The sequence below is a fragment of the Lissotriton helveticus genome, chromosome 2_2, assembly GCF_964261635.1.
Source record: "Lissotriton helveticus chromosome 2_2, aLisHel1.1, whole genome shotgun sequence".
NCBI lineage: Eukaryota > Metazoa > Chordata > Amphibia > Caudata > Salamandridae > Lissotriton > Lissotriton helveticus.
The window spans coordinates 30,091,541-30,118,948 of NC_136060.1; the positions used below are offsets into that span (position 1 = coordinate 30,091,541).

At 46.4% G+C, this 27,408-nt stretch overlaps 1 protein-coding gene across 2 annotated transcripts in view; it reads right to left on the minus strand.

Annotated features, from left to right (window-relative positions):
• The window catches only part of CENPU (centromere protein U), a 457,607-nt gene that overhangs the window by 146,692 nt on the left and 283,507 nt on the right, over nucleotides 1–27,408 (minus strand). For both annotated transcript variants that reach the window (XM_078678017.1, XM_078678018.1), the window contains one exon: nucleotides 5,775–5,853. In XM_078678017.1, coding sequence (XP_078534143.1) covers nucleotides 5,775–5,853 — 79 coding nt within the window. The remainder of the gene's footprint in view (nucleotides 1–5,774; nucleotides 5,854–27,408) is intronic.

Below are 27,408 nucleotides of genomic sequence, written 5' to 3' on the forward strand. Positions count from 1 at the left end.
CATGTCTGAACTGGGGTGGCAGAGTGGGCTAAAGAACGGTGATGGATTAAACCCAGATCTTTTAACTGGGTGTGAGTGTTTGATTGGTTCAGATGCTCCGTCCATCACCACCCCCTTTTGTACCACTTAGTTTATAAACAGTCAATAAGAAAGCTAAATATCTTTTGTCCTGTATAAACATGAATTTTAAAACACTATTCACGCCCAATGTGTGAAGGACTCTTTCTGCTGGACTTTAAGGGTTCCGAAAAAATGTGGATACCACTATATTCTTATTGAACACAATGTAAGGTTCCTGGGAACGCAGTGCCAGAATCTCACTCATTCGCGAGCAGAGGTAAAAGCCACCAAAAAGGCAGATTTCCACATCAAATGGTTTAACAATGCCTTATGTACAGGCTCAAAATGTGGACTTGGAATGGGCACTGGTTAGTGCCTGAGGTGGAGCTGGGAAATTTAGTAGGAGGAAATACTTTCTTAATACCCTTAAGAAGGTCATGTGCAACAACATTCTAAAGAAAGAGGCTTGTAAAGGAGATGATCTGTAGGCAGGGATTGTAGGTATACCATAATTGATGAAAATTGCAGGCTAGTTTGTGCTATATGTAGAAGGTAAAAAAACAACACATCCTGGAAGAGAAGCAGCTTTGATACCTGTTTGTTGGGAGATCTTGATGATCAGAAACTCTGTTTAGCAGAGTGTTCGACTGGCACTGGATCACTAACTGGAACAGCATAAGTCTGTTTTCTCAACTGCCCATTGGCTCACTCCATTGGTCTTCAAGGCACTGCTACAGTGGCCTCATGTGAAGCCCGACACGAGGAACCAAAAAAAAATAAGAGTTCATTGATCCTAGGAGGTATGATATCTGGAATTACATTAGCCGAGGTGTTTGTAACAAATTCTGACACTTCAGATGGAGAGATGAGTCCCTCCTGTGAAGAAACACACTCAAGTTACCTGGGTGTAAACAAACGCATCGAAAAAGTGTATTTTCTTTAACCCCTTGAGTGCTGCCGTCGGCCAACGGTCGTCGCAAGCACTACCTTGGTAGTGCTGCGCACGTCCGTTGGCCGACGCGGCCGCACCCGTTTCTTCGAACGTTCAGCACTGGCGCAGAACATTCGAAGCAACAAACGGGTTAAACTGGAGTGGTGGTGCTATTATTTTTCAGGTTGACATGGAGGCCTAGATGGCAAAGGATGTTTAAAATCAAATGGAAGTGTTTTAGCGCATCCTCCAAAGTTATAACTCTTATTAACCAGGTTTCTACATGGGGGGATATACATTCAGGCTGAATGGAAGGAACATTTTCGGTTTATTACAGGAATGTGAAAGCAGGCCTCCTAAAAGTCTATGACATATTCAGCCCCCGATACAATTGAGGATACATCTGGTGTAAAGCAAACATCCTGAACTTCTCCCTAATACATCTGTTTGCAGTAGACTGGAGACTGAGTAAGCATCGGGATTGTTGTTTTGGACTTTTATTTCAAACCAGAAAGTAACAGTAATGAACTGTGGCCTCCATATTCGCGTTGAGGGACCTTCTGCACTGAATATTTCTCTAGTAGGATATTTACCTCTTTTTAGAGCAGCTTTCAATGATATTGAGAGTACTTTTTGATGGAATACAAGGAGGGGAATTTGAATCTAAGGAATATCCATTCTATACCAATATTCCTCTGCCACTTTTACAGATGATTTACAAATTCTTTCCACCGTAGCGGGAAGAGAGGAGTTACTGTTTTGTAGGTGGCGTCCCAGTGGCTGCAGATGGTTACTGGCTTCCTCGTCCCTCAAGGACTTTGTCACCTCTGTTGATAATGCTGTTTTAAGTGCGATCAATAAGGCGGTGCAAACCCACTGAGTGACGCACTGCCTGTTCTATTTACTTCTTAATCCACACAGCCTTTAGAGTGTCCATTTCTGTCTACATCCTGTTCATTTCATCATATTGATGAGAACCACATAGTGAAGTAGGGTTTAAAATCCGTTGCTAAGTTTAGGGTTTGAGACCAGTCAGACGTGGAACGAATTAAGTCATAGTCAATGAGCACCAAACCGGAGGAACCTGCACCAGCACTCATGACTTGGTTAGAAACCAGCCTTCCTTCATGTAGGACTTCCTAAAAATGTAGCCAGTATTTTCTTGGCAGGTTTCAGTGAAATGCTGTAGATAATCTCAAAGGGATCCATCATACTGGCAGAGTAATGAGGTGGCACAGGGAGACTTCAATGATGTAGCTGTTGTCCTGCACATCTTGCTAACTGAACCCATTCTCTTACTCTCCTTGTTTGGAGGAGCAATGGACAACGGAGCCACTGCATGTGATTTTGTGGCTGCCGATACATGATAGAATCTGGCTCAGGATCAGTCCTGAAGAACAACATATCTTGATCTGCAGGCTTACATTTTTTTTTAGCCTGGTGGAGCAGACTTTACAGAAGCTGCTGTTAGAATCAACTGCACTGCAGGTTTCAGATCACTGATGTGGTGAAGTCTAGAAGAAGATCTATGACGCAGGGTTTCAAAAATCAGACTGAGAATAATCCCAGATGAGCCAATGATGATAATGTAGAAGGAAGGCATCTACGTGATCGTTCATGAGTGGAAGACTTCCTCCTACAAGTCTTCCTTCCTTCTTTTTTCGAGCAGATGGAGTTAGAAAAGGATCTCTCCTATAAATACTTCTGGAGTGAGTCCTTTTCCTTTTGTGTTGACTTTTCTCCTTTGAGGGTTTGGAAGAAGCAGAGGGTGGGAAACATTGAAGTACTACCGGTGACTTTGGTAGATGAGGGGACATAAAGACACCACAGATGTCAGAGGTGCTGCAAAAAAAGGGAGAGACTGATCTCCGCTGTAATAGAGTAGAAGATAGGTTAACCACCAGAGTCACTTCTCCTAAAGTTGAGCACGTTCTCTAGTACATCCGAGCTGGAGGTATGATGCATCCTCCTCTTTTTTAAACTGCTAAGCCATTCTGAAGATAGACTCAAAGGTCTCCTCAGGTTAGACTTTCCTGAAGGTGAGATGCTGAAAGGCCTCACTGTTGAAGGTAATGTTAATGGTGCTTCATTGTTCCTATGCAATCATTGATTGTGCTAGGAACTGTAATGTAATGTAATGTAATGTAATACAGTCTTATAGAGTGCACTGTTGCCCCACAGGTGTTCTGACGCTGAGGTTACATTAGCTCCCCTAATTGCACATATTATCATGAGGATGACTGTTCAGCATTACGCCCTCGTGAAGAGTCAGGTTTTAAGCTTCTTCCTAAAGTGTAGAAAATCTTCTATTTGTCTAAGGTTAGGCAGGAGTTAAGCGAGCGGCTGCACAGCTAAATGCTCTTCCTCCAAACCGGGTGATTCTAATTCTGGGTGTGCTAACCAGATGGGCTGCAGAGGAACTATTGTTGTTTAGTGTGTTTACAGCCCCTTGTTCCAGGTGGTTAAGGAATGCCCCCGTTATAGATATTTCGTGTTGCCACAGATAGAACATTTCACAAAAAGTGGAGGCACTCTGACAGCAAAAGTTAAAAACTTTTCTGTCAGTAAACTACTGAACTACGCTACAAGCACTAAAGCACACAGAGTCTCACATTACGAGTGACCAGGTTGGTGAACTGATAATTATCACACCTTTTCAAATCTGATAGACTGAAGAGACAACAGTTTTTTCCATTAAAATACAATTACTTATTGAAAAGCTTTGTGCATGTATATATCTACGTATATATATATATATATATATATATATAATAAAGTGTTCCTATGACTATGATGAGGATTCCTCCGGATGAGAATTGAGAGAACTATTCACAAAGGTAAACCTACACATGAGTAAATCTAAAAGTGTACATTAATTCTTACACTTTAGAGTAGAGTAACTTTCCTACTTTTGGCTATTCACCATGTTGGAGTGGAAAGTTAATCATCAGTGTAGACTTACAGGTCCCCAATCCCTGAATTCAGGGGGAAAAGCATAACGTACAAATGTAAAGATACTACTTTTAAGGTTTAAAACATAGACAGAGATCTACGCAACTGGGGTGGTGATTGCCCTATGGTAAAGTAAAGGGAAAGTTAAAAAATGTATTAAACCAAAAATATTTTAATGGTAACTATTACTGTTAATTCATTTAAAATAATGATTTTAAATGTGGAATAAAAAGAATACTACGGCATTATTAACTTATTTCTTTAATAAAATTGGCAATTACTTTTAATATATTCAAATTAACATTGGGCCCAATTACGATGGTGGGGAGACCATTACCGACAGGCTGTCGGTGGCGGTCACCCCACCATCGTAACCAACTTTGTCGCCATACATATTATGATGGCAGGCAGATGTGTGGCGGTCATAAAAACCGAATGCCACGCATCTGACAGGCTCCTTGAGCCCACTGGTGCGGCGGAGGGGCTCATAGTCCTTACAATGGTAGCGGTGCCTACCAGGAACCACCATAGGGATTACGATGTCCCTTTTTTCCTGCCTGTTTATGGCGACTAACCCACCATGAACAGGCACTTTGGGGGCCCGTAGCGGGCCCCCCTCACCACTGGATCCCAGACACGGGACTTTGGGGCACCTATGGTGCCCCTCTACATATCCCATATTATTTTATCAAAAACAAGGGAACCCCAGTAATCTGACCAGGGGTAGAATAGAACACTGGTGCAATAGAGGCCACTAGGGCCCTGGGGTAGCCTGACTACTACTACTTAAGCAAGTATTAATCAGAAGAACCAGAAAATAAGTCCTCGAGGGACTTGCTGCGCAATATATGGCGGAACACAAGGTTGAAATTATATCACATGTATTCACAGCATAAATGGAGTATCACTTTTTTATTCAGGTGGTAGTTCTGGTGCTCACACAAATATAGTGAAGGTGTGTGAAGTGAGGGGTTGGTGACATTTAAAAATATATCACATTGACAACAATAGTCAAAACTTCAATTAAATCATTGTAATGGAGGAGTTTTGGTTGCAGAGGGGGTCGACGGCGTTTCGATCTCATTTGTTTGAGATCATCATTAGGACAAAAAAGGTGTGAGCAAGTAATATTTCCAAGTGCCTGGGAACCTGGTACTGTGGACGCAGGGAGTTAGGGGAAGATGCGGGCCTGGTGGTAGAGCGACAAATGTAGGCCGGTGACAACGTGGATAATTGACTTCCGGGGGCCCGGGGATAAAGTACTGGGTGCCGTAGTTACCGGGAAGAGGTTAAGGCTTCGATGTAAATCTGGAGACCACCATAGGCGATAATTAAGTGCCCGCATAAGTCGGGTGTGCAGTGAAGCCAGATGAGTCAGGTCACTTCCTCATATCGCCTGCCACGTAGTGCAGGGGTATGTAAAGTCCCTTTTTTGCATTGCGGCGGGTGCTGCATCCAGCAGCACTTGCCACAATGCAAAACATAGGCAATGCGACCGCCTTGGTGGCGATCGCATTGTAATTCATACTGTGGGACTGCTGCCTTGTAGGCCGGTGGTCCCAAATATGAAACAACGGCGGATAGACTGAAGCCCGTCCACCATTGTAATCAGCGCCATTGTTTCTTAAGATTTAAAGTAAATAAATCCTAAATGAAGAATAACATTTGTATTCCTAAGTTATGTAGCAAAATTCATTTAAAGTTATATTTAGAAATAATTTAAAATAAGCACATTCGAAATCAGCAAAGACCGGGTGATGATACCGTCAGCTGTATTACATGCATGTTGCAATTCTTTACAATTAAACATGTTGTGTTAAGGGCTACTTACAGTATCAGTGAGCTGTTTCTTTAAGCTAGTAAGAAAACGGTCAACAGTTCTCAAGCATACATCAGATTCCACTTTGTGTCTAAAGTTAAAAAGAAAAAGAAAACATGTTAGCGAAGTTAAAACTACAGCAATGGGAAATTGTGCTTTCTTTAATAAGTAGTCGCCACTCTAGGAGTATACCCATTTCAGTCTTCAATTTCTTCTCTGAAATTTAGAAGAAACCATTAACAAAAATGAGATTTTACATAATGTTTCAACATGTTATTTACTGTTGACAGGTGTGCTTTAATTGCAAAGAAACCATGCACAAGCTCTTCCATTTTAACAAACTTTTTTTGCTTAATGACATGAAGCAAGTCATTTGGTACACTCAGGATAGCTACTTAGGCAACTAAAGCCCAGAAACGTTCTGCCATTGAATGAAATAGTCCCAGAGCAAATCAAAGAGAAACCCATGTTCGATCCAGTTTCTTTTAGAAGTGCCCAGATGAATGATAAAATAAGGTGAGTAGGTAATGTGGCTTTCACCCAACACATATAAAGTACAGAATTCATTGAGTGTGGATCACAAGCTAACATGGCCAGGCTACAGGCAAGCATTCTCAAGATTCCTCCACAAACCAAATTAACCTATCTACTTACTTGTAGCTCTGGCTCTCCAGCATTGGTATTTTCCATATACTGATATGCTGACTCATTAAACACACAAAAGGTGATGGGAGGAGTACTTGCAGTAAGTCTAACCAGTGGGAATCTGTGGGCTATAGGAAAGGTGAAACCATGTTATGACTACACAAGTAGAGGTAACAAACTGTGACAGCAATTACTGTTGTTGGCAAGCTCATATTTTGTTTGATATATTATTTTACTATTGCATTACAATTGTCAATATGACTCATCCAGTATTTGTTTTCTGGCTCTTTTGTTTATTTCTCTTGCATGTCTGTTTATTTGTTATACTTTGCGATGGAATGACTTTAAAAACCCAGCAAAGAAATGTGCAAAAAAACCCCCACTACTGGCAATCGTTCGTTCGGGGTAGCTGTCCAACCAATCATTCTTTTTCTCACCATGCCACCTCAGTTTGAACAAGGCCCTGTGCAAATCAGTCTTGACCCTTGTTAGACTTGGCATCATTGGCATGAGTCTCCCTTCCATTCTTACTGATTGCCTCCTCTGTTTTTGATATGTTTTTGCTGGTTAGATGCTTTGGGCACCGTGCCACTGCTATTCAGTGCCACAGTGCAAGTGCTCCCTATGTTAAATTGTTGTACTAATTAGTGACTCCATGATTGGGTTTTTTGATTTACTTGTCAGACCCTAGTACAGTGCACCATGTGTGCCCAGGGCTTGTAAATCAAATGCTGCTGGTGGGCTTGCAGCACTGGTTGTGCCACCCACAGAAGCAGCTTGTAAAGTGTGTCTCAGGCCTGCCATTGCAAGGCCTGTGTGCAGTCTGTGACTGCCATGTCGACTTGACAAGTGCACCCACTTGCCAGTCCCTAAACCTTCCCTTTTCTTCATATCAGACAACCCTAGGATAGGCCCAAGGGCAGGGCGCATTGTAAGGTTAAGGTAGGACATGCCCTGGTGTGTGTGGCATATCCTAATAGTGAATTACAGCCATTTTCGTTTTTTTGACTATTGCAAGGCTACCTGTTCTCCATAGGCCAGAATGGGCAGTTAGATTATTACATTTTATAATCCAAACTAACTCGGGGAACATAGTAGTAATTCGAATTTAGTGTGCCTGAACTCAGAATGATAAAATACATCTTTTAGTAAAGTTGGTTTTAACATTCTGTGTTTGAAAATACCACTTTTAGAAAGCAGGTATTTTCTTGTCTAACTATCCAAGCCTACCTCTGCTAGGCTGTGTATTCCTTGTCTGGAGTTTTTAGTGACAGGGCTGGGGTATTCCAGGAGACAGGATGAGTCAGCCCAGTGGTGAATAGAGAGATCTGCATCTAGATGGGAGGGAGGAGTTGCACCTGGGACCTGAAGAGGGCTGGGCCTTCCCTCCACAATGCTGGCTCCACCTCCTATGGTGTGTCTGATGTCTCTGCCCTGCACTGTGAAAGGAGAGAAGGAGTCATGTCAACAGAGTGCTCCAGGGCTGTGCCTTCCCTCCACAATGCTGGCTCCACCTCCTGTGGGGCGTCTGATGTTTCTGCCCTGCACTGTGAAAGGAAAGAAGAAGTCATGTAAACAGAGTGCTCCAGAACTTGTTTGGACTTGGCAAAGGCCCCTCTGCCGACAGAGGACAGAGGATTTTGGGTTATAAATATTAGGACCCAGACCTAAGAACTTGAGATCACTTCTGGGAACAAGACAAACCTTTTGCCAAGGAGAAGAACCAAGGAAGCTGCAGGAGTTTGGACTGCCCCTCTGCCAGTGTGCTGATTGCTGGGTTGGCCTGCAGTGGTTTCTTTATTGCCAGGGAAAGGGGAAGGAACTTTGAAAGAACTTTCATCATCTTGCAGAATTTTACTCCAAGGGCTTGAACTTGTGCTTGCCTCCTGCTGAAGTCTAAGGGACAAAAGACTTCACCTCCAGCTCCCCTCAAAGTTTCCTTGCTGGGAATTCTGTCTACAAAAGCCTGCGTGTTGCTGGAAGCGCAACGCATCGAGAGAAGCATGTCACAGCTGTTGCCGGTGCATCGCCGGAGAAGCGTGCCTTCGTCAAAGCTGTTACTCGACGCATCACCGGAGAAGCATGTCGCTGCCGCAAGGTCGCCGTCGCATTGTCGGAGAAGCGGGTCGCAGAGCCTGTCGTGGCTCCAAAAGCTACAGAGTTTGTCGCACGGCCACCGAGCGTGCACGCATTGTCTTCACATCATCGCATCAAGGGCGCCATCTTATCGCATCGCACCCGGATTGTCGCATCGCATCAAGGCGCCATCTTGCGCATCGCATCCATGCTGCAGGACGAGAATCTAAGCATCACCTCCGCTCCGGTAAGGATCAAGACTCATCCCCTACTCTGCGCAAGCATTGAGACGCAACTCATCATCTCCCCTGAAGCACGGAACTGACGCATCTCCCACTCTGCGAGCCTTTTGTTTGTTTTGCATTACGCATCCAGGTACTATTGTGAGAACTGTGTCGCATTTATCACCAACTTGAACTAAGTAACTTTTACCATCTTTAAGTCAACTTTCAGTACAGTATTGTGGATTTTTTTCATTTGTGGTCTTGTGTTAAGTCTATATAAAGAATACTTATTCTTATAAAAACCTGTGTGGTGTCCATCTGTAGTGTTTTCACTGTATTACTGTGTATATTCACAAATGCTTAACACACTGCCTCTGAGATAAGCCTGTCTGCTCGTGCCAAGCTACCAAGGGGGTGAGCAGGGGTTAACTAGGAGTGTAATCCCCTTGTCCTGACTTAGATGCAAGGGTCCCTATTTGGTCAAAGGTGTATACCATTGCCAACTAGAGACCCCCAGTTCTAACAACCCGGCTGCAACAGAAACATGCCAGCCCCTCCCTGAAACAGCTCCAGATCACAGTAAGCATTGGACCATATCGGAGCATAGCCTTGCCACCTAGGGCAGTACATGAAACACACTGAAGGACTTCTGTGAGGGTCGTCAAACAAAAGGATTTTTTTCATAAACGTATTCAATTACCGTAGGTCCATAACAGGTTTCCATTTCCCTATTTTCTTCCTTATTAACAATTAATCTAGAATAGATTCCATGATGCCTTTGGGATATACAGACAGTCTACACTGCTCCTTTCAGGAGAAGTAGCTACCGCAAGTGTAGAAGTTTTTCCTTTTTGAATGAATGAACTGGAGGTTTCTGTACAACTTTGCCAGTGGTCCAATGTTATGGTCACTCATGCGAGGCAAAAAATGATATTCTCCGCTTGACCGGATGTCTCTTGGATGGTAGAGAGGGGTAGCTCAGAATTATCAAGCTCTTTTTGGTTGTGGGATTGGAAGTGCTCTTCTGCCTTCTAGAGGATCAGCCAAAGCCTTGTGTTTAGGTCCTGTTAGGTGCGTGTCTTGGGAGTAATAAGAAAATAGATGTTTTGCATACAGAGTGAAAAATCCTCTTAATCCCTGCGATCGTATGGCACCACAGAAAGTAGTTGAACCAGAATGTCTATACAGTAAAGCCCAGAGGGATCTTACAGTATCTAAAGTAGACATGGCAGGGTTCTTATATCATCTTTGTGCCACTGCCAAGCCACAATCAAAATCTAAGAGAAAGTTATCAATAGACACCTTACCATCGACCACTAACTCCTCGACAATACTTAGTCAGTTTCAGACCCAAACACACCACGGAAACATAAAATTAAAAAGCGAAAGGGAACACTCTGAGGATCGTCTGGAAAAGCACTGGAAAAGAAATGCAAGAACTGTTCCACGTTTTGCACATTTTATTGACAGAATTCTAAAGTTTATAGTCAGGAGGTGTGATGTTACAAAGTCAAAATACTCTATTAGGAATTTTTATGAGCACTAATGCCAAGCCAACATGTGTTTCACAACTTCTGAAGTCATATCTTGCTTCTTACTTGTATTTAAAAAGTATTTTGCCGAGCCGAGATCTGGAAGGCATCACCGTGGCCCTAGCACCCTGTAGCTGACCAGGCAAAGTGGCGGCAGGTGACGGCACCCGGACATGCACTCTAATTTGTCCTGGGTGTCCATATGTGACTCCCCAGAAACCGCAAGTGAGTGTGGCTTGCTGGTGTGGGGACCGAGAGGCTGGGCTATACCTACTGACGTCTGCACACAGATCTGGCATTGGAGGTGACTGAGCCCCTGCCCCGTTGATGCCCTCAAAAGCCGACACTGCTCAGGGGCGAGACCCTGGTTGGAGCCACCTTACAGAGGGTGACTGTTGTCAGGACACATTACTGCCTCCAGGATGCGGACAGGAGGGCAACCCCGGGGCAGGTACGTGATACTCCTCTTGGCCTTCCTCCGGCCGCGCTCCAGTACCAACTAAGTGTTTACTCCCTCGACGCAGCCCTGATGTCGGAACCCAGCAAAACCCCAGTAGTACAGGCTCGCGGGCCCCCGTGGTGAGGGGGCCGCTGCGTGGACTGCTGTGGAAAGCAAACCTGATCTTTGGGCCTGTGGTTATGCTCGGCCAAACGTGTTGCCGATATGGCACCACACCTCCCTACTGGATGACCCTCTGAGTCCCACCATAGAGGATAGAATTCCCGCCACTGCACTTGAGGTGGGGGGCGGCTGGAGAGTGCAGGACACAGCGTGCCTTCTCATAAACAGGTTGAGTAGCCCTGGATGCCCCCGTGGCCAGGCATACTGCCTCCAGCATGACTTGTTGGTCCATGTGTGCTTATACTTAAGAAGAGGAGCCGCCGAGAGCTTCCTGGATGTGACCCCCCTGGAATTGAGTGCGCTGCACGGGAACAAGCATGTTAGTGAACAGGGGCGGGGTACGCTGCGTGTTGGGAATGTTCTGTTACCCAATGGAGCTCCCTGAGAACCACCCAGTCCAGAGGAGATGGTGACAACCCTACCCTTGCTATTGACCACCTCCAGAAAAGTCGCCCGGACTGCTTGTGCCCGCTGCCCAAGGAAGGAGTGGACTGCACAGTGTGCGGCTGGTCCACACTGGTTTTGGCTACGGTAGAGGGGGACCGGTGTGCGGGGATCACCCGCCCACCTTGAAGGTCCAGTACAGTATAACTGTGGAGTCGTTGCCCTCCTGGAAAAGTGTTGACCAGTGGGTGTGTCCTCCAGGTGCACGGGTACGATCAACTGGACTTGTGCGGCTGGCCACTCCTTTTGGACTCTATAGGGAGGCCTAACGGACCGTAACCTTGTTGTACCTTAGTTGAAAAATCCAGTTCTGGTGGTGCCAGCGACTGGTGAGTAAGCTGGACAGGACACTACTGTCTGTGTTATCCCCAGCATATGAAAGACAGGTGACTCGGACTATGGCTTAAATGGCTACCGCCCTACAAAGGCGTTGAACAATCAAGACCTGGAAATAAGTACTAGAGAGACCCCATCAATGCCACAGACACGGAATTAGATTGAATCCTGGATGCCATAGCTGAAACCAGATGGGACCTCCGGAACATGGTCAACACGGTGATTGTAGAGAGGAAAACTTGCTAGCAGAGTGGGAGCCACGGAGACTGTTGTGACAGAACTACGGCCCAAATTATCCAAAATAATTGCGACGGTTAAATCGCTCACTACCAAGGGGCAGGAATAGGGACACAGATCAGAGGATTCGGAGCAGCAATTCTGACGAAACAACCTCTGCATCGTTGGGTTTCTCGAGGAGCAGAGGGGTCGGACCCAGTGCAGTTCTTTGAAGCTTGACTAAGCGGGGTGGCTCAGCTCGGGGTGCTATCCCCGCAGCTTGTACTTGAACGCGTTCACCATGTGCCAGGTAGGCGCCCTCCAGCAGGTGCCCCTCCTCACCCAGTGGTGGTGCAGGTACTGCACTTCAGCGACAAAGAAGGCATATTACAATCACTCCTCACTGTTAACCCGCTCTCGATATGAAAAGGCATGCATCTACATTTTACTGGTCTACACAATGGCCGCACAGCCCCGGAGGGCCTCCTTTCTGGGCATGAAACGCAAGCTCTGACAGGTGGGCTTTTGACATTCCTTACTGTTCCCAGCCCAGCTGAAAGTGATGGCAAATAACAACAGTCACTTCTTCACCAAACCGTCTGATGACTGGATGGAGCAGCGCAGATTTGAGACTGATGACCCACAGACATTGGTAGTAGATGCCCATGAACCGAGAATGCAACGCCGGGGGCGGCAGCGTGCAAGGGATCACAAGCTGCTGCGAGGGACTGCCACACTCACACCCACACCAGTACATGCAAGAGAGGAGAAGGCCCAGGTGCCGTCTACAGCCTCACAGCTTCTGGCGGAACATCAGGCCCCAGACAGTCCAGGGAGGATCCCTCGTCAGATGTGGACTCGGGATCCTCCCATCACAGTACTGCATCGTTGTCCCTTACGGACATCACCCATCAGACTGCGGATCAGATCTTTTGAACAGTCATGGTCTAGGGGGCGGGGGGCCTTCGACCGATGCTCCATCCTGGGTACCACAGTGGTTTGTATGTGGCTGCTTTCTTTTTGCCCCAGCTGCTGTATTGTTTCCCCCTTAGGTGCGGGCGCTGTCGGGGGTGGTGGCGGGGTGGAAGTGTTGATATAATAGACCCCAGTGACATACATGATGGGATGGCGCTGATTTGGTCAGCCTACCATAGGCACAGTACAATACCATAGTAGTTATGGGTCACTATCACTTGCTGTTTGCTCCCGGTTGTTTTGTTTCATATTAGAGTTTTACCATTAGGAAGACACAAGTGTAGATAACTCACAAGGGAGTCCCAAGGCACGTCCTCTCTCACACGCGCTTGCATCGCCGTAGGCTGGCGTAGCTTGTAGGCTCCCTTTAGTAGGAATTTGTTTGCTGTTTGGGCAGTTATCCCATTGGATACCAACCCGGGATGGGGGGTTTGATGGTTTATGTTTGGTTAGACGATACACATTCACTGATCAGAGGGCCACTGATAGGGGTGATAGGATCCTCAGAAAGGACTTTAGGATGGGTGGTACTGTGCTGCGCTGCTCTGGCGAGCTCCCTCCCAACCAACCCATACCCCCAGTACACTATACATAAAATAGTAGTATTAGTATATTGTCCTGGAATGTAAAAGGAATGGCAACGACAAGGAAGAGGCACATGCGGTCCAGCAATACATTAGGCGGTGTGGGGAGCAAATAGCATTGCTGCAAGAGACTCATGAGGCTCGGGACCGGAGACCCAGTTACAAAAGTGCTGGCTGGAACAGTGCTTTAGCACTGTCTATTCGTGGTTTGCAGGGGGTGACCTTGTGTGGGACCAACCGGGAGTCCCATTCAGACAAATAGCTACTGACATAGACCCTGAAGGCTGGTATGTTTTTGTGGAGGGGCTGCTTGATGGTAAGCCTGCATTATTGGGTAGTATATATGCACCAAATACAGCCCAGCCCGCCTTCTTGGTGCCTCTGTCACTCACCTTTTCTAGATGGGCCTATGGTCCCTGGGTGGAAGTTGGCGATTTCAACTGTGTCCAAGACCCGCGCCTTGATAGGTTACACCCCTTACTGCAGTACTCTCCGGTGGGGACGGCGGCAGCATGCCGCACACGATGGGCGATTCCTTGGTCGCTACAGGCCAACTTGCGGGCATTATACCTAGGGTCTCGTGAATACTCTTACTATTCTACAGTACACAACCTACATGTCAGGCTAGATTAAATTTGTTGCCACCAAACACAGCAAACGCAGGTGCTAGACGCTGAATATCTGGGAAAAACCTTCTCAGACACAATCCCCTGCTAGTACATATTTGGGGTTGGGGGGGGCACGACCCCCAGTTTCTACCTGGAGGTTGCAACCTACAGTACTAGACCACGTGTTCCATGAGGAAACAAGGGAATCCATCGACAAATATTTAGCAAATGACTGGGACACAGCCACCACTAGAACGGTGGAGTGGGGGGCTTTGAAAGCAGTACAAGAGCTACTCTACACAGGGATATGCTGCAGACTGAGGCTCAGTGTCAAAGAGGGAGAGGGAGGACCAGGAGCCGATTGCGGCCCAGTGCCCGTGCTCCACTATCAAGCCGTTAAACCTAAAAAGGTGGGTCACTGTTCCATTGGTGTGGGTGCTAAAGAGTCACCCTCACACATAAAGGAGAAGAGAAAAATGTGTTAGAACTGAAAGAGAATCGGGTTAAGTCTAGGTCTGGGATCCACTTTGTAAGGGGGAGAACACACTTTGTCTCTTTTTGCCTTCACACACCCAGGGCGGTGTCATGCTTCATCATTGGGCGTTTGCTCCTCGTTGGGCCGGCGTTGCAATGCGAACAGTCCCCGAAGGGTCGCTTTGGTGGAGATCTTTTAGGAAAGCAGCCATTTGATGAATGCGGGGTGTTGGGGGAGTGGGTCCTGCGTGCACAGTGAGTGTGTGTGTGATAAAAAATAAAAAATGGCTAAAGGATACAGAATAAAAAAAGATTTATTACTGTGTTGGTCCCATGCTAAAAAACCAGAAGGTTGTGCGTTACGTCTTTGGGCTGTGAGGTGCCCTGGGTAACTGAAATGGTCAGGTCAACATGTTTCGCACCCAGACGATCCTTGGTGCTTCCTCAGGACCAATAATAAATAGTTAGTGCAGTGCTAGGTGAAAGTGCAGAGGGGATATTAGCCCCCTGTGTATCAGAAGTGGGCTCACGCTCTGTACAACTCCAGCTAAGCTACAACTCAATCGTTGATTTGCCCCTTAGAAAACGACCTCACGACCCCCGGGCGGGGGCCAGGTCGGGTAGGTGCTAAGATGCACCAGTTGTGCTACAAAACCCAGTGACGACATGGGTTACCGGCACCCCAGCCCATTGAGTAATTCTCCATGAGACGTAAGGTTGTTTTCTAAGGGGCGAATCATTTACAGTCTTATTTGCCCTGCTAAACTTAAAATCCAACACGAGGGCCAAGTACATTTCTATTAGTCATCAAAGGAAGTTTCTGACTGGCTGGAATAACCTGGACTGGGCCGTGGTTAGAGGAGCTCTGACTAGAGGGTGGCTCAGAACTGCTTAGTGTGCCACTCGACCAGAAACAAGATAACTCCAGCGACACTGCTTCGGATCCGGTACATGGCGGGAGGGGGCCACATCTTGGTCCGCCCTGATGGAACCTTGCAAACTACACACCTGGACACTGCAGATCAGAATTCCTTTTCACAAATCCCTATGGTCCCGGACACCCTAGGTGACAGCACGGACGCTGGGTAGAAAGCCATTGGCCTCATAACAAAGATGGGTTTGTATAAAAGGCCAGGTAAAGACTGACAGGCTCTGCCCTGGCGTGGAGACAGTATAACCACCCCATTATGTTGGGGCCCACAGATATACTGATGCATGATAATGTCATGGCTAGGCGGAGATAGGCACACAGAGTAGGAACACACGACACAGTATGATTGATTAGGCATGAAACTACATCTCCCATAAACCTGAGAGAGAGCTGTTCAGGGCAACAGACGTGTTTACTTAAGCCCAGCCCTCACTGTGCTCGGGGCTTGTCACCAAAGAATTTACCTTGGAGAAGTGAATGCAAGAAAACTGCTGCGTCGGACACTCTAATGCCCGTTTGAGTTTCTTGGATTTCCCAGCCGCACCTGCATGAGAACAGCTGCCTCCATGTCGGAGTAGAACTGGGAAGAAAATCATCCGTTTCTGCCTGGCTTCTCATATGCTGTGGGCGGTAACTGTCATCGAAGCACGAGTCGGCTCCGACGTCCGGGTTTTATCGCTGAAGCTGCACGCGAGAACAGTGTACAACTGCTCAGGGAAACCTGCCTTTCTTTGGAGCGTTTTCACGCTCGCTTTTAGACTCCTGATTTTTCATCTTTCAGTAATGACTACGCGAACAGAAAAGGTGCATACGCGCTAAGGAAGTGCTTCTATTCTTGTTCTTTATTTCTTGTCCCGGCTTTTCGCTAACAAGAACGCGGAAGTAATGGTCAGCTTTCACTTTCTGTGAAACCTCCCGAGTGAAGGGGCCTACGAGCTAGGAAGCTCTCCATGCTTATTGTTTATTAGTAATGCTCAACACGCCCAGGAGAGCGATATATCTAGGCGAATTACCGGAGTATATCTCAGAGATTCCTGGAGACGCAGAGTTGCCAGAAGGATTATGTACTAAGCATAACTAGAGGATTATCTACAGTCAGATAAGTGCCTCATTATTGTGTGATTCAAGACTGTTTATTTGCTATTTTTCTTTATTTTTCTCTTTTGTGCTGTTTTACGTTGGGAGATGTACAGTTGCATAATATGTAAGTACAACACACATAGGGGTTTATGGTGGTGCTCTTACTGAAGGAAGGGTGATCGCATGTTTGTATTGTGTTTCATTTACATGGCATACGGGGTGGATGGTAGGAGAGTGAGGTCCACAACATCCGACGACATCCCTTATCTGAGCCTAGCAACTGCAACTTTATGGTTTCTTTTGTCCCTTTCTTTCCATTTCCCATGTGGTGGTGTTATCCGTGCAGTATTATATCTATATACTCATGGGTATCTCCACATAAGTAAAGGGATTAAGCAGCATCCCATCGTTCCCGCTGTATCCGGCTGTAAGGTTAGTGAGGACCTACCTCTGCACGACAGATAAACTCATCTCCACTTGATGCTTGGGAGTAGCTGAGAGCCCAAGAAGGGGTTGGGTTCACCTTTGGCCGATAGTTGAGTCAGAGGGTTTCCTGATGTTCTGCCTGTGGCAGGGGTTGAGCAAAGTACTTTTAGGGGAATGTTACAATTTGTTATATTAGGGAGCTTCCACGGTCTGCTGGCGATACAGAGTGTTGAGTTGGCTAACATCACACTGTGGTTGGGTCTGGATACCTACTCGAGACACCCATGATGAACACAGGTATAAAATACAAATTTATGACGTGGAATGTAATAGGACAGAACAGGCCAGAAATAGAGTTCATGCATACCTGAAAAGATATGGGGTCATAATAGCCTTCCTCCAGGAAACACACCTGTGGGGGCAATGCATTAACAGCCTGAGGAAAGGATGGAGGGGCCTGGTATATGGTATGTCCTACTCTGGATACGAATAGAGGGCTTTTGATATGGGTTGCCCCTGGTGTCCCCTTCAAGACACGTCCAAGTTGACCCCAAAGGGAGGTACAGCATCGTGAGGGTGCACTATATGTACATAATATATGCCCTATTAATGTCTCTGCCCCAAATGTTGATGACAGTGACCACTTCGGCACAGTGCTGACAGCAGCATAAATTTACATGGTGGCAGCGGTCGTAATTGCAGGGAACTTTAATTGTGTGTTAAATGGTACAATGGATAGGTCCCCACCCAAGCAGGGTACTAAACCAAGACGATGACTGCGCTTACACAGGCAAAGGCAAGCATGGAACTGATGGATCTAAGGCAATTGCAACATCAGCAGACACTAGCATGCACCCGTTATACCCCATCAGCTGGCACATACAGTAGACTAGACTACTTTCTCACACAGTCAAACGTGACACAGTGTGTGGTTGACTCAACCTACATGGCCCGCGATATATCGGATCACACGTCCCTACTCGCTAATCAGGCTACGGCCTAGGATAGTCTCAAATACCTAGGGATGCACATCACTAGGTCTGGGTCACATGATGCACATCATAGGTCCGGGTCTGTGGGCTCTAGCCTTCTCTTTGCTGCTTTTGGTCGCCATATTAGGTGAGGTTGCGCCACTCTAGAGGCGCAGGACCGAGCGCTCTAGTTGCGCCGACCCCATTCGCCCGCCCTTCTTAACCCTCTCCTCTGGCGCGCAGCGGTGACGCGCAGCGGTCGCGCCTTCCCTGCGCCTGAGTCGCGCCAGAGTCCTGCCCGTCTGCGCCCGTCAGCGTCCCGGAGGCGTACGGCGTGGCAGGCTCTCTTTTAGTTTTGATTTCTCCCTTACACATATCATCATGTTATCCTACTCATCCCAGGAGCTCCACTCCATGAACAAAGTTGCGGGGTCCTGTCACTTAGTTTTTCCCGGTCGCCATAGGGGTAAGCATAAATGTCCAGGGTGTAACTGGCAGCTCATTAGCGTACATCCGCCCACATCTTATACGAAGGAGCGTAAGACTAAACACCCTTGCCTACTCCTCAATACTAGGTCTATGCACAGACATGCTCAGGAGATCTTTGATCTCCTGACCACTGATAAACCTGCCTGTCTGATGCTCACTGAGACATGGCTCAATGAATCCTCCCACCCTGACATTGCTGCCGCCATTCCTCCGGAGTACAACATCCTTAGACAAGACAGAGATAGGGGTAGAGGGGGAGGAGTCGCCCTCGTAGTGAAAAAAACTATTACGTGCTCGATCATTCACACGGAAACCATCACGGGCACCGAATCCCTAGCCTTCTCCCTATCCCTGTCTCCTCATCACTCTGTCAAGGGGCTTCTAGTATATAGACCTCCGGGGCCTGCGGGGTCCTTTTTTGAGGAACTCCAGCAAGTCATGTCCACATTAGTATTAAGAACAGAGAGGTGTGTACTGGCCGGGGACTTCAACTTCCATATGGAAGATTGTTATGATCCGGATACTATTAAGATGCTAGATGTCACGTCCTCCCTGGGCCTGCTTCCCTATCTGTCTGGCCCGACCCATGACAAAGGTCACACCTTAGATCAGGTCTTTTCCACCTTTCCGGTTGAGGTGACTGCAGTGTTGCCGGTTCTATGGTCCGACCATCGACTAGCTCACTTCGAAATACCTGGCATTGAGAAACCAGCAGTCACCGCTCTGAGACAGCAAGGATATGCTTTTAGAGCATACCACCGGGTGACCCCATACCTGCTTGCCCAGGCCCTTGTGAACCATCCCGTGTCTTATACCGGTGACCTGGACAATGACCTCGAAACCCTGCAGACCTGGCTCTTAGCCAGACTGAACGAGCTTGCCCCTGCACAGCCCCCCCGTACTGCCATCAAACGGGTTTCGGCACCATGGTTTACTGCGGAACTGGCTCACTCCCGTAGACAATGTAAAGTCGCCGAACGGACATGGAGAGCTCAGTATGATACCAAGGCAAAACTGACCTATAGATCCATGACTAAAACCTATCATAGACTAATCCTTCAGGAAAAGAAATGCTACTTCGCTAAAAGAATCGAGGAAGCAGCAAATTCCTGTAAGGAGATCTTCGCGGTCGTTAGAGAATTTACCACCCAGCGATCTAACTTAGCACAGGATGCCCCCGCCGAGACCTGGGCTGATACCATAGCTAATTTTTTCACCACCAAAATTAGGCAGATACAGGATTCCTTTCCCCCGAGGCCGATAATTCTTCTCCCGTCCTCGCCGGTGGAGTCAGTCCATTTGCCTATCTCTGGCCCCGTGTTGGCGGCCTTTCCGCCTCTTACGGTATCATCATCACTAGCACTTATGATGAGTCTTAAATCTGGATCGCCACGTGACCCCTGCCCTGCCAAATTTTTAGCCAGAATGGCAGATGTTGTTAACCCTCTAGCTAACCCTATTTTAAACCTTTCATTGAGCCAGGGGGCCCTTCCACACCTGTGGAAACAGGCCATGGTCATTCCTCTTCTTAAAAAGCCTAGCCTTGCCCCAGAAGTCCCTGCCAATTATAGGCCCATTTCGCTCCTTCCGGCTCTCACTAAAATCTTGGAGAAACATGTTCATGGCGTGCTCTCCAATTTTTTGGAGTCCAACGAGCTTTTGCATGCGTCTCAATCAGGTTTTCGACCTAACCTGAGTACAGAAACCGCGCTCCTGGAGGTTTCAGAGATTGTTAAGGAGTCGATGGATGCCGGAGGCAGGGTGATGTTAGTCATGTTGGATCTGTCGGCGGCTTTCGACACCGTCCCCCATGAGGATCTCCTCATAAGACTGCATGACATCGGTATCAGGGGGACGGTGTTCAATTGGTTTCGTTCTTTTCTAGCCAACCGCCGACAAACGGTCTGGGCCTCCCCTGGATCTGCCGAAATGTCGCCTTAGGGAGTCGGAGTTCCTCAGGGCTCAGTATTGAGCCCAACTCTTTTTAACATCTTTATGACCCCTCTGGCGACATTGGTGGAGTCCTATGGGGCCCAGATCGTTTCCTATGCTGACGACACCCAGCTTCTCTTCACCTGCCAGAAGGGCGAAGAATTAGAGGGTGAAAGTATCCGTGAGTGCCTTGGGGCTGTTTTTAACTGGTTCCAACTGAACAGCCTCAAGTGCAACTCGGATAAATCCGAGATACTTTTCTTTGGATGCCCCTCGGAACCGGACTGGCAAGGATGGTGGCCTGCCGACATGTTCCCTCCAGCTAATTCCTCTGAGTCAGCCAAGAACCTGGGAATTAAAATAGATAATGGGCTTACGCTCAAATCCCAGGTGTTGACCCTCACTGGAACATGTTTCGGTATCCTCAGGACGTTGCGGAAGTTTTTTCCGCTGCTTTCTGAGGACCATAGGAGAATAATTGTTCAGGCCCTCATCGGGTCCAGACTCGATTATGCCAATATCCTGTATCTGGGTCTGCCGGAATACCTCTTGCAGCGTATGCAGGTGGCCCAGAATGCAGCCGCTCGAGCCATCTTCGGCTTACATCGACGAGTGAGGGCGTCAAACTTATTGCGAACCTTACATTGGCCCCCCATCCGGAAGCGGATAATATTCAAGGCTATGACACTGGCTCACAAAGCCTTGCATGCCATGGGTGCCCAATACTTACAAAAGAGGCTGGCCTTCTATTTGCCGGCACGATCTTTAAGATTGGAGTCACTGGCATTAGCAGTAGTCCCCCGCATAAAGAAAGCCCGCATCGGAGGACGGTCTTTTAGGCTGCTGGCCCCTCAGCTTTGGAACTCCCTACCTTTGTCCTTGCGCTCCATGCCCAACTTATTCACTTTCAGGAAGAGCTTAAAGACCTGGCTCTTTACTGGCTAGAGTCTCATGGTTCCATCTTTGGTCCTGCCGTTTTGTCCCTTTACTGTTATGTTGTATCTGTTTACTTTCTTTTTCTGGTCTGAAGCACAAAGCGCCGGGACACTCCTTTGGAGTAGCCGTGTGCTATAGAAGACCTATAATAACATAACATAACATAACATTTTGCAAAAATAGTTTTTATTGATAACATAACATAACATAACAGACGGCATAAAAACGTATCACGACATAAAGCTAGGAAGAGTTATCTGCAATCTACGGCCCATTATCACGTTTTGGAACACATTAAAATTGTCCCTGATGGGCAAAATAGTAATCAACAAAATGGCAGAACTGCCCAGATGCCTCTCCATCCTACAGGGGGCCATGCACGAGTTCCCTCGACACTTGTTCCGGGCATTCGATCGAGCTCTTATTGGCTAGAAAGCGATGCGTAATAGGCTTAGACACCCTTAAGCTAGAATGGGAGAAGGGTGGGATGGAGGTACCGGACCTGGAGCTCTATTATCTGGCGGCACAGCTACAGCATGCAATACATTGGCTGTATGAGGGACGGAACTAGGAAAAGACACTCCTCTATGGCACGTATGACGATCGGCCCTGTGGGGCCCTATTGACGAGGGAAGGAGAATTCTAGACACTCTGGCCCATGTTATCGGCTTGGGAAAGAGCAGTCCATGGAGTGCTATGGAGAGCTCTGTATGCGCCAGATTTAGACTTGTGGGTAGTGCGACCCTTTGCGCAAAAAGCCTGGGCCATGGCTGTGGACAAACTGGTAAAATGGAGAATGCACCACGTTAGCGGACCTTTACCCCGCAGCTTGAGTTATAACTTTGCAAGATGCATTTGAGGCATTCTTACTGGGCATGGGCCAGTTCTTCCAATATAAATACATAGCCGCCACAGCCAGGGAAGTGTTCCCTGAGGCCCCCAAACCCACGCAGATGATGGTTGACATGTTCTCTTTGGCTGGGTGCCGAATATTGATTACACTACTATATCAAGCTTTACACATGGACAAATGGACGATACCACTACGAGTTGAGGACACCTGGCAGCACGTTAGTGATAGCTCGATAACCCCCAAGGACTGGCACAAAATATACAACGGTGTCTGCAGGATGTCGATAAATGCACGATTCAAACTGGTGCAATATAATTTTATACACATAGCCTACCTCTCCTGTTAGATACTCCATACTATGCACCCAACCAGAGACTAGAGTTGTGCAAGATGCAGAAGAGTAGAGGTGGATTTCTCCCACATGGTCTGAAACTGTCCATTAATTTTGAAATACTGGGTGGAGATACTGGCCCAAATTAATGGGGTAACTGGGTGGGAGGTCCTACTCAAGATCAAGCAATGTCTCCTAGGGCGGCTCCCTGACAGAACTAAGAAGAAACTCAGTAGGAAATGTACAATTATCATCCTTCTATTAGGCAAAAGACTTCTTGCTAATAACTGGCTCAGGCCACAGCCCACCTCACAGGAGGAATGGAGTAAAGACCTGTTGGAGTGGGCGGGGCGGAAGACGCACACATGAGAAAGACACGCAGAGATGAGAGGGTGACAGACGACCTGCTCTCATGGGAAGCGATGATGCAAACGCTAACTGTACCTCCTGATACCAGACCCCTGTGAGGGATGTCACAAGGTCTTGGAGGGCAACCAACATAGATTGGATGACGAAAGGCCTCCTGGACGGGAAGCCTGAGAGTATAGATTGAATAGGGGGAAAGCCCAATTGTGTCAGATTACAGATGGGCTGAATGTGAACTTAGACAACGCCCTGAATGCGTTGACCAGACAGACTAATGGAAGCACAGGGTAGGGAGATGGAGGGTAAGTAGTTCAGTTAAGGTTTAGCTAACTGTTTATATACACAACATAATACTCAATGCAAGAAATCACAATATGTTTTTGTTATGTCATACTATGCTATAACCGTTACAGTATACTGTACATGCTACGGAGTTGAAACAAATACCAATAAAAACTATTTTAAAAAAGAGCCAACAGTTACATAATCATTTGAGAATTAACCAAAAATGATTATTTAAATGAGGGAATGGGAAAAAAAGTTTAAGAGAAGCACAGACAAACCTGAACATAAACAGACATTAGGCAATAATGTAATATTGCAGCCAATTCATTCAAAGTGCTAGGGATAGGTGCTATCCATCCTAGTCTCTATCGTAATATAAAAATATTTTAAGAACAATTAATGCGGCCTTCTCTTCCACCCCTAACGATTTTTCTCTACTGATGAGCGAAGTTATCCCGAAACCCGAGACATGTCTCGGGTGATATCCTAAAACCCGGGACATGTATCGGGTCTAGAGATTCATCAGTCCAACAAGTACCGACTTGCCCCCACCTGGGTGATCCACTAAAGAACTACAAGTACCAGAGTCCCGAGGGGCGATCCGGAGGAGGGGCTAGCGGTGTGCGCTCCATTGATGACTAAACACAATATGGCTCCCTTGAGCTTTGGGCCGACGGGCTCTTGGACGACGCACCTGCGTGCCGGTTGTGGCATCGAGGCCTTTGACTGTTGTGTGGCGGCCTTCTCTTCCACCCCCAACGATTTTTCTCTACTGATGAGGGAAGTTATCCCGAAACTCGAGACATGTCTTGGGCGATATCCTAAAACCCGGGACATGTATCGGGTCTAGAGATTCATCAGTCCAACAAGTACCGACTTGCAGCCACCTGGGTGATCCACTAAAGAACTACAAGTACCAGAGTCCCGAGGGGCGATCCGGAGGAGGGGCTAGCGGTGTGCGCTCCATTGATGACTAAACACAATATGGCTCCCTTGAGCTTTGGGCCGACGGGCTCTTGGACGACGCACCTGCGTGCCGGTTCTGGCATCGATGCCTTTGACTATTGTGTGGCGGCCTTCTCTTCCACCCCTAACGCTTTTTCTCTACTGATGAGCGAAGTTATCCCGAAACCCGAGACATGTCTCGGGTGATATCCTAAAACCCGGGACATGTATCGGGTCTAGAGATTCATCAGTCCAACAAGTACCGACTTGCACCCACCTGGGTGATCCACTAAAGAACTACAAGTACCAGAGTCCCGAGGGGCGATCCGGAGGAGGGGCTAGCGGTGTGCGCTCCATTGATGACTTATCAATTACATATGACAGCTATCCAAATTAATTCATGTAGTAAAAGACATGATCTAGGAATCCACGGTATAACATGAGTTGCTTATGGGTGGACCTCGAGTGCATTTTTAGTGAGGGGTAACAGCACACAACATCAATCAATTTAAACCTTACCTCTTAAACGTGGATAAAAAACAGTTCTTAAGAAAACAATATTTACTGTAGCGTTGAACTGAAATCCTAGACACAGGCAATAAACAGATAGAATCAAGAGAATTGGGAACAATATTTGCCCCATATTTTTATGAAAAGGCCACAATTTCAATTTCTCCCGAGAATCATCAAAGAAGATACGATCATTTTCTTACCAAACACTGACATTTTTCTAAAATTATGGTATTATTTTTCTATCTAATAATGTAATTAAAGAGGATACAGCTCTTATAAATAAGAATAAGGAAAACCGTAATTTCACATAAAGTGTTAAATCATTTTTGGCGAGTATCTATCCTTTTAAAGGGCATTAAATTCATTACCAACCCCAAATATAAGTGACGGGAGCCAAATTCTGAGAATAGAGAATAGTACAGAGAAATTCATTATAAGATTTGTGCCAGTCTGTAAAGTAAAATTAGAAAGTTCTAAGTGGAAGAAATGTCTATAATTACAGAGATGAGAGACAGAGAGAGAGCACTTACTAAGCACGCAGCACTTCTCCAAATTACTGTACCGTCTAAATGGCAGCCATTCAAATGCCTCAGGATAATATACCTGGTGCCATTTTGGCCGTAGCGTGAATGAGGAGATCGCATGCAACAGTCTTCCTATATAAGAGCTTGTGCTTTATGTTGTCTATAGAGCAATTCTAACACAGTGTTTTTTCTGATATTATATTATCGAAACGGTTCCCATTCAGCAAAAATGTATTGCGAACATGAGTCAACTCAAATGTAAACATACATTTGTTCAAGGTAGAGAGGACTTTTAAATAATCAGAATATACATCAGTAAAAGAAAAGAAAAGAAAAAAAGTGAAACAGTGGAAACCGGGTTTGGAACACATAGGGGCCCCTTATGATGGCGGGCGGATTGCCCCCGCCAGGCTGGCAGTAGCCACCGCCGGCCTGGCGGGGGCAAACCGCCCGCCATCCTCACCTAAATGACCCCCCGCCATATTAGCATGGCGGGGGTGACCGCGGCGGACGGAAAGACCGCCCGCCGCTTTTCGCCCCGATCGCAAGGCGACCGGGGCGGAAAAGGTCTAATACGGTGGCGGTGTCTAATAGACACCGCCAGCCATATTAGCATGGGCTTGTTTAGATGCCTTTCCGTGGCAGCGATGCCGCCACGGAAAGGCATGCGGTCTTCACTTTGGGGGCCCCATGCGAGCCCCCAGAGTGAAGGAGAGGTGGGGGGTGTACCTGTGGTACCCCCCTGCATTTGCATAAACAAAGCAGCAGGCACCGCGCGGTGCCTGCCGCTTTGTTTATGCAAATGCATATGTGCATTTTTGCCACAATGCTAAAAAGGCAGGATGCACCCGCCACAGTGGCGGGCGCATCCTAATACCCCCCACTAGACCCCCGCCGCGGGCGGTCCCAATAACCGATAGGATTGCGGGCGGACTAAGTCTGCCCGCCATCCTAATGACCCCCATAGTCCTCAGGATTAGAAATGGCAAAACAAAGCCTTGAGCTATAACGGCTCCTACAGAAAAGTCGATATCTGTTGAGGCGTGAACTAAAGAATAAAGTCACAGAAACAGGAAGTTTCCATTGTTCACAAAAGCACGATTAGCCTAAGAAAATATGAAGTTATATGGGTTCAATATTGACAAGGAACTTCGATACTGAACCCATATTGAACTGTTTTTTAACTTGAAAATCCCAAAACTTACAGTTTTTCTTAATGTCAGTCTATTTTGCTTAATGGTACAAATGGCCGCAAATCCAATTTTTTCAATCTACATTCTGAGTTACGTATATATACTGACATTGGATAATTGGGATCCACTTTCGTAAAGGGACGGAGATAGTCCTTCCCAAATTCCTTAAATGCTACTTTTGTGGAACCCGCAAACATTTTTTGGAATGCACATAGAATTAAATAGACACCAAATTTCCTGTTGCAGTTTAAGAAATCCTGTTTGGGATATTGGTGGCGTTTTAAAGCATCAAACACTGAATCAAATATGTCTAAAGTGTATGGAGAAGAGATGCAGTTAGAGCACTTGTAAAATCTTTTTACATCAATCGAGGTGTGTTTTTTAATTTAGTTTTTATATTGTGTAATGCAATACTTGTCACTAGAACAAAGAGAAAATGTTAAAGTCTGACATCTCCAAAATGTTATATATTTGGATATTTCCTTATCCAACTTTAACAAATGCCAATATTTCTTAAAGATCTTGAATATCTGTTGACTTTCTTGTAAATAGTTGGTTATACATCTCAACATGGACTCTTACGTTCCCTTTCTCAAGATCATGTCATGGTTTTGAAAGAACTCGCTTTTTTGCAATGGAAACTATATCTTCATCATAGCCTCTATCTACGAAACATTTCTCAATTTGTTCTGCCCCTATTGAGAAATTTGCATCAGAGCTGTGCAATCAAAGCTCAGGCGAACTCACCAAATGGAATGTTGCTAATTTAGTGCCTAAAATGAGAAGAGGTGGTCAATTGGACAGCTGTTATATGAAAAGCGATAAGCATTATGAATTCATTCTTTTTAGAATTTTTATATTAAGCTAGAGACTAGAATCAGCGGCACCTATCCATAGCACTATGAACGAACTCGCTGAGATATTCGTTATAGTCTAATGTCTATTTAGGTTCTTGTTTGCCTGTGCTTTTCTCCCAAAACATTTTCCATTCCCAAATTTATAAAATCGTATTTGGTTGTTTTTCATACGATTATGTAACTCGTGTATCCTGTGTAAATGTTAATCCTTAAAAACTTTTCAAAAACAAGGTCTCAGGAAGTGAAATATAAGTTTTGAATTCGCAAAACATGTGTTT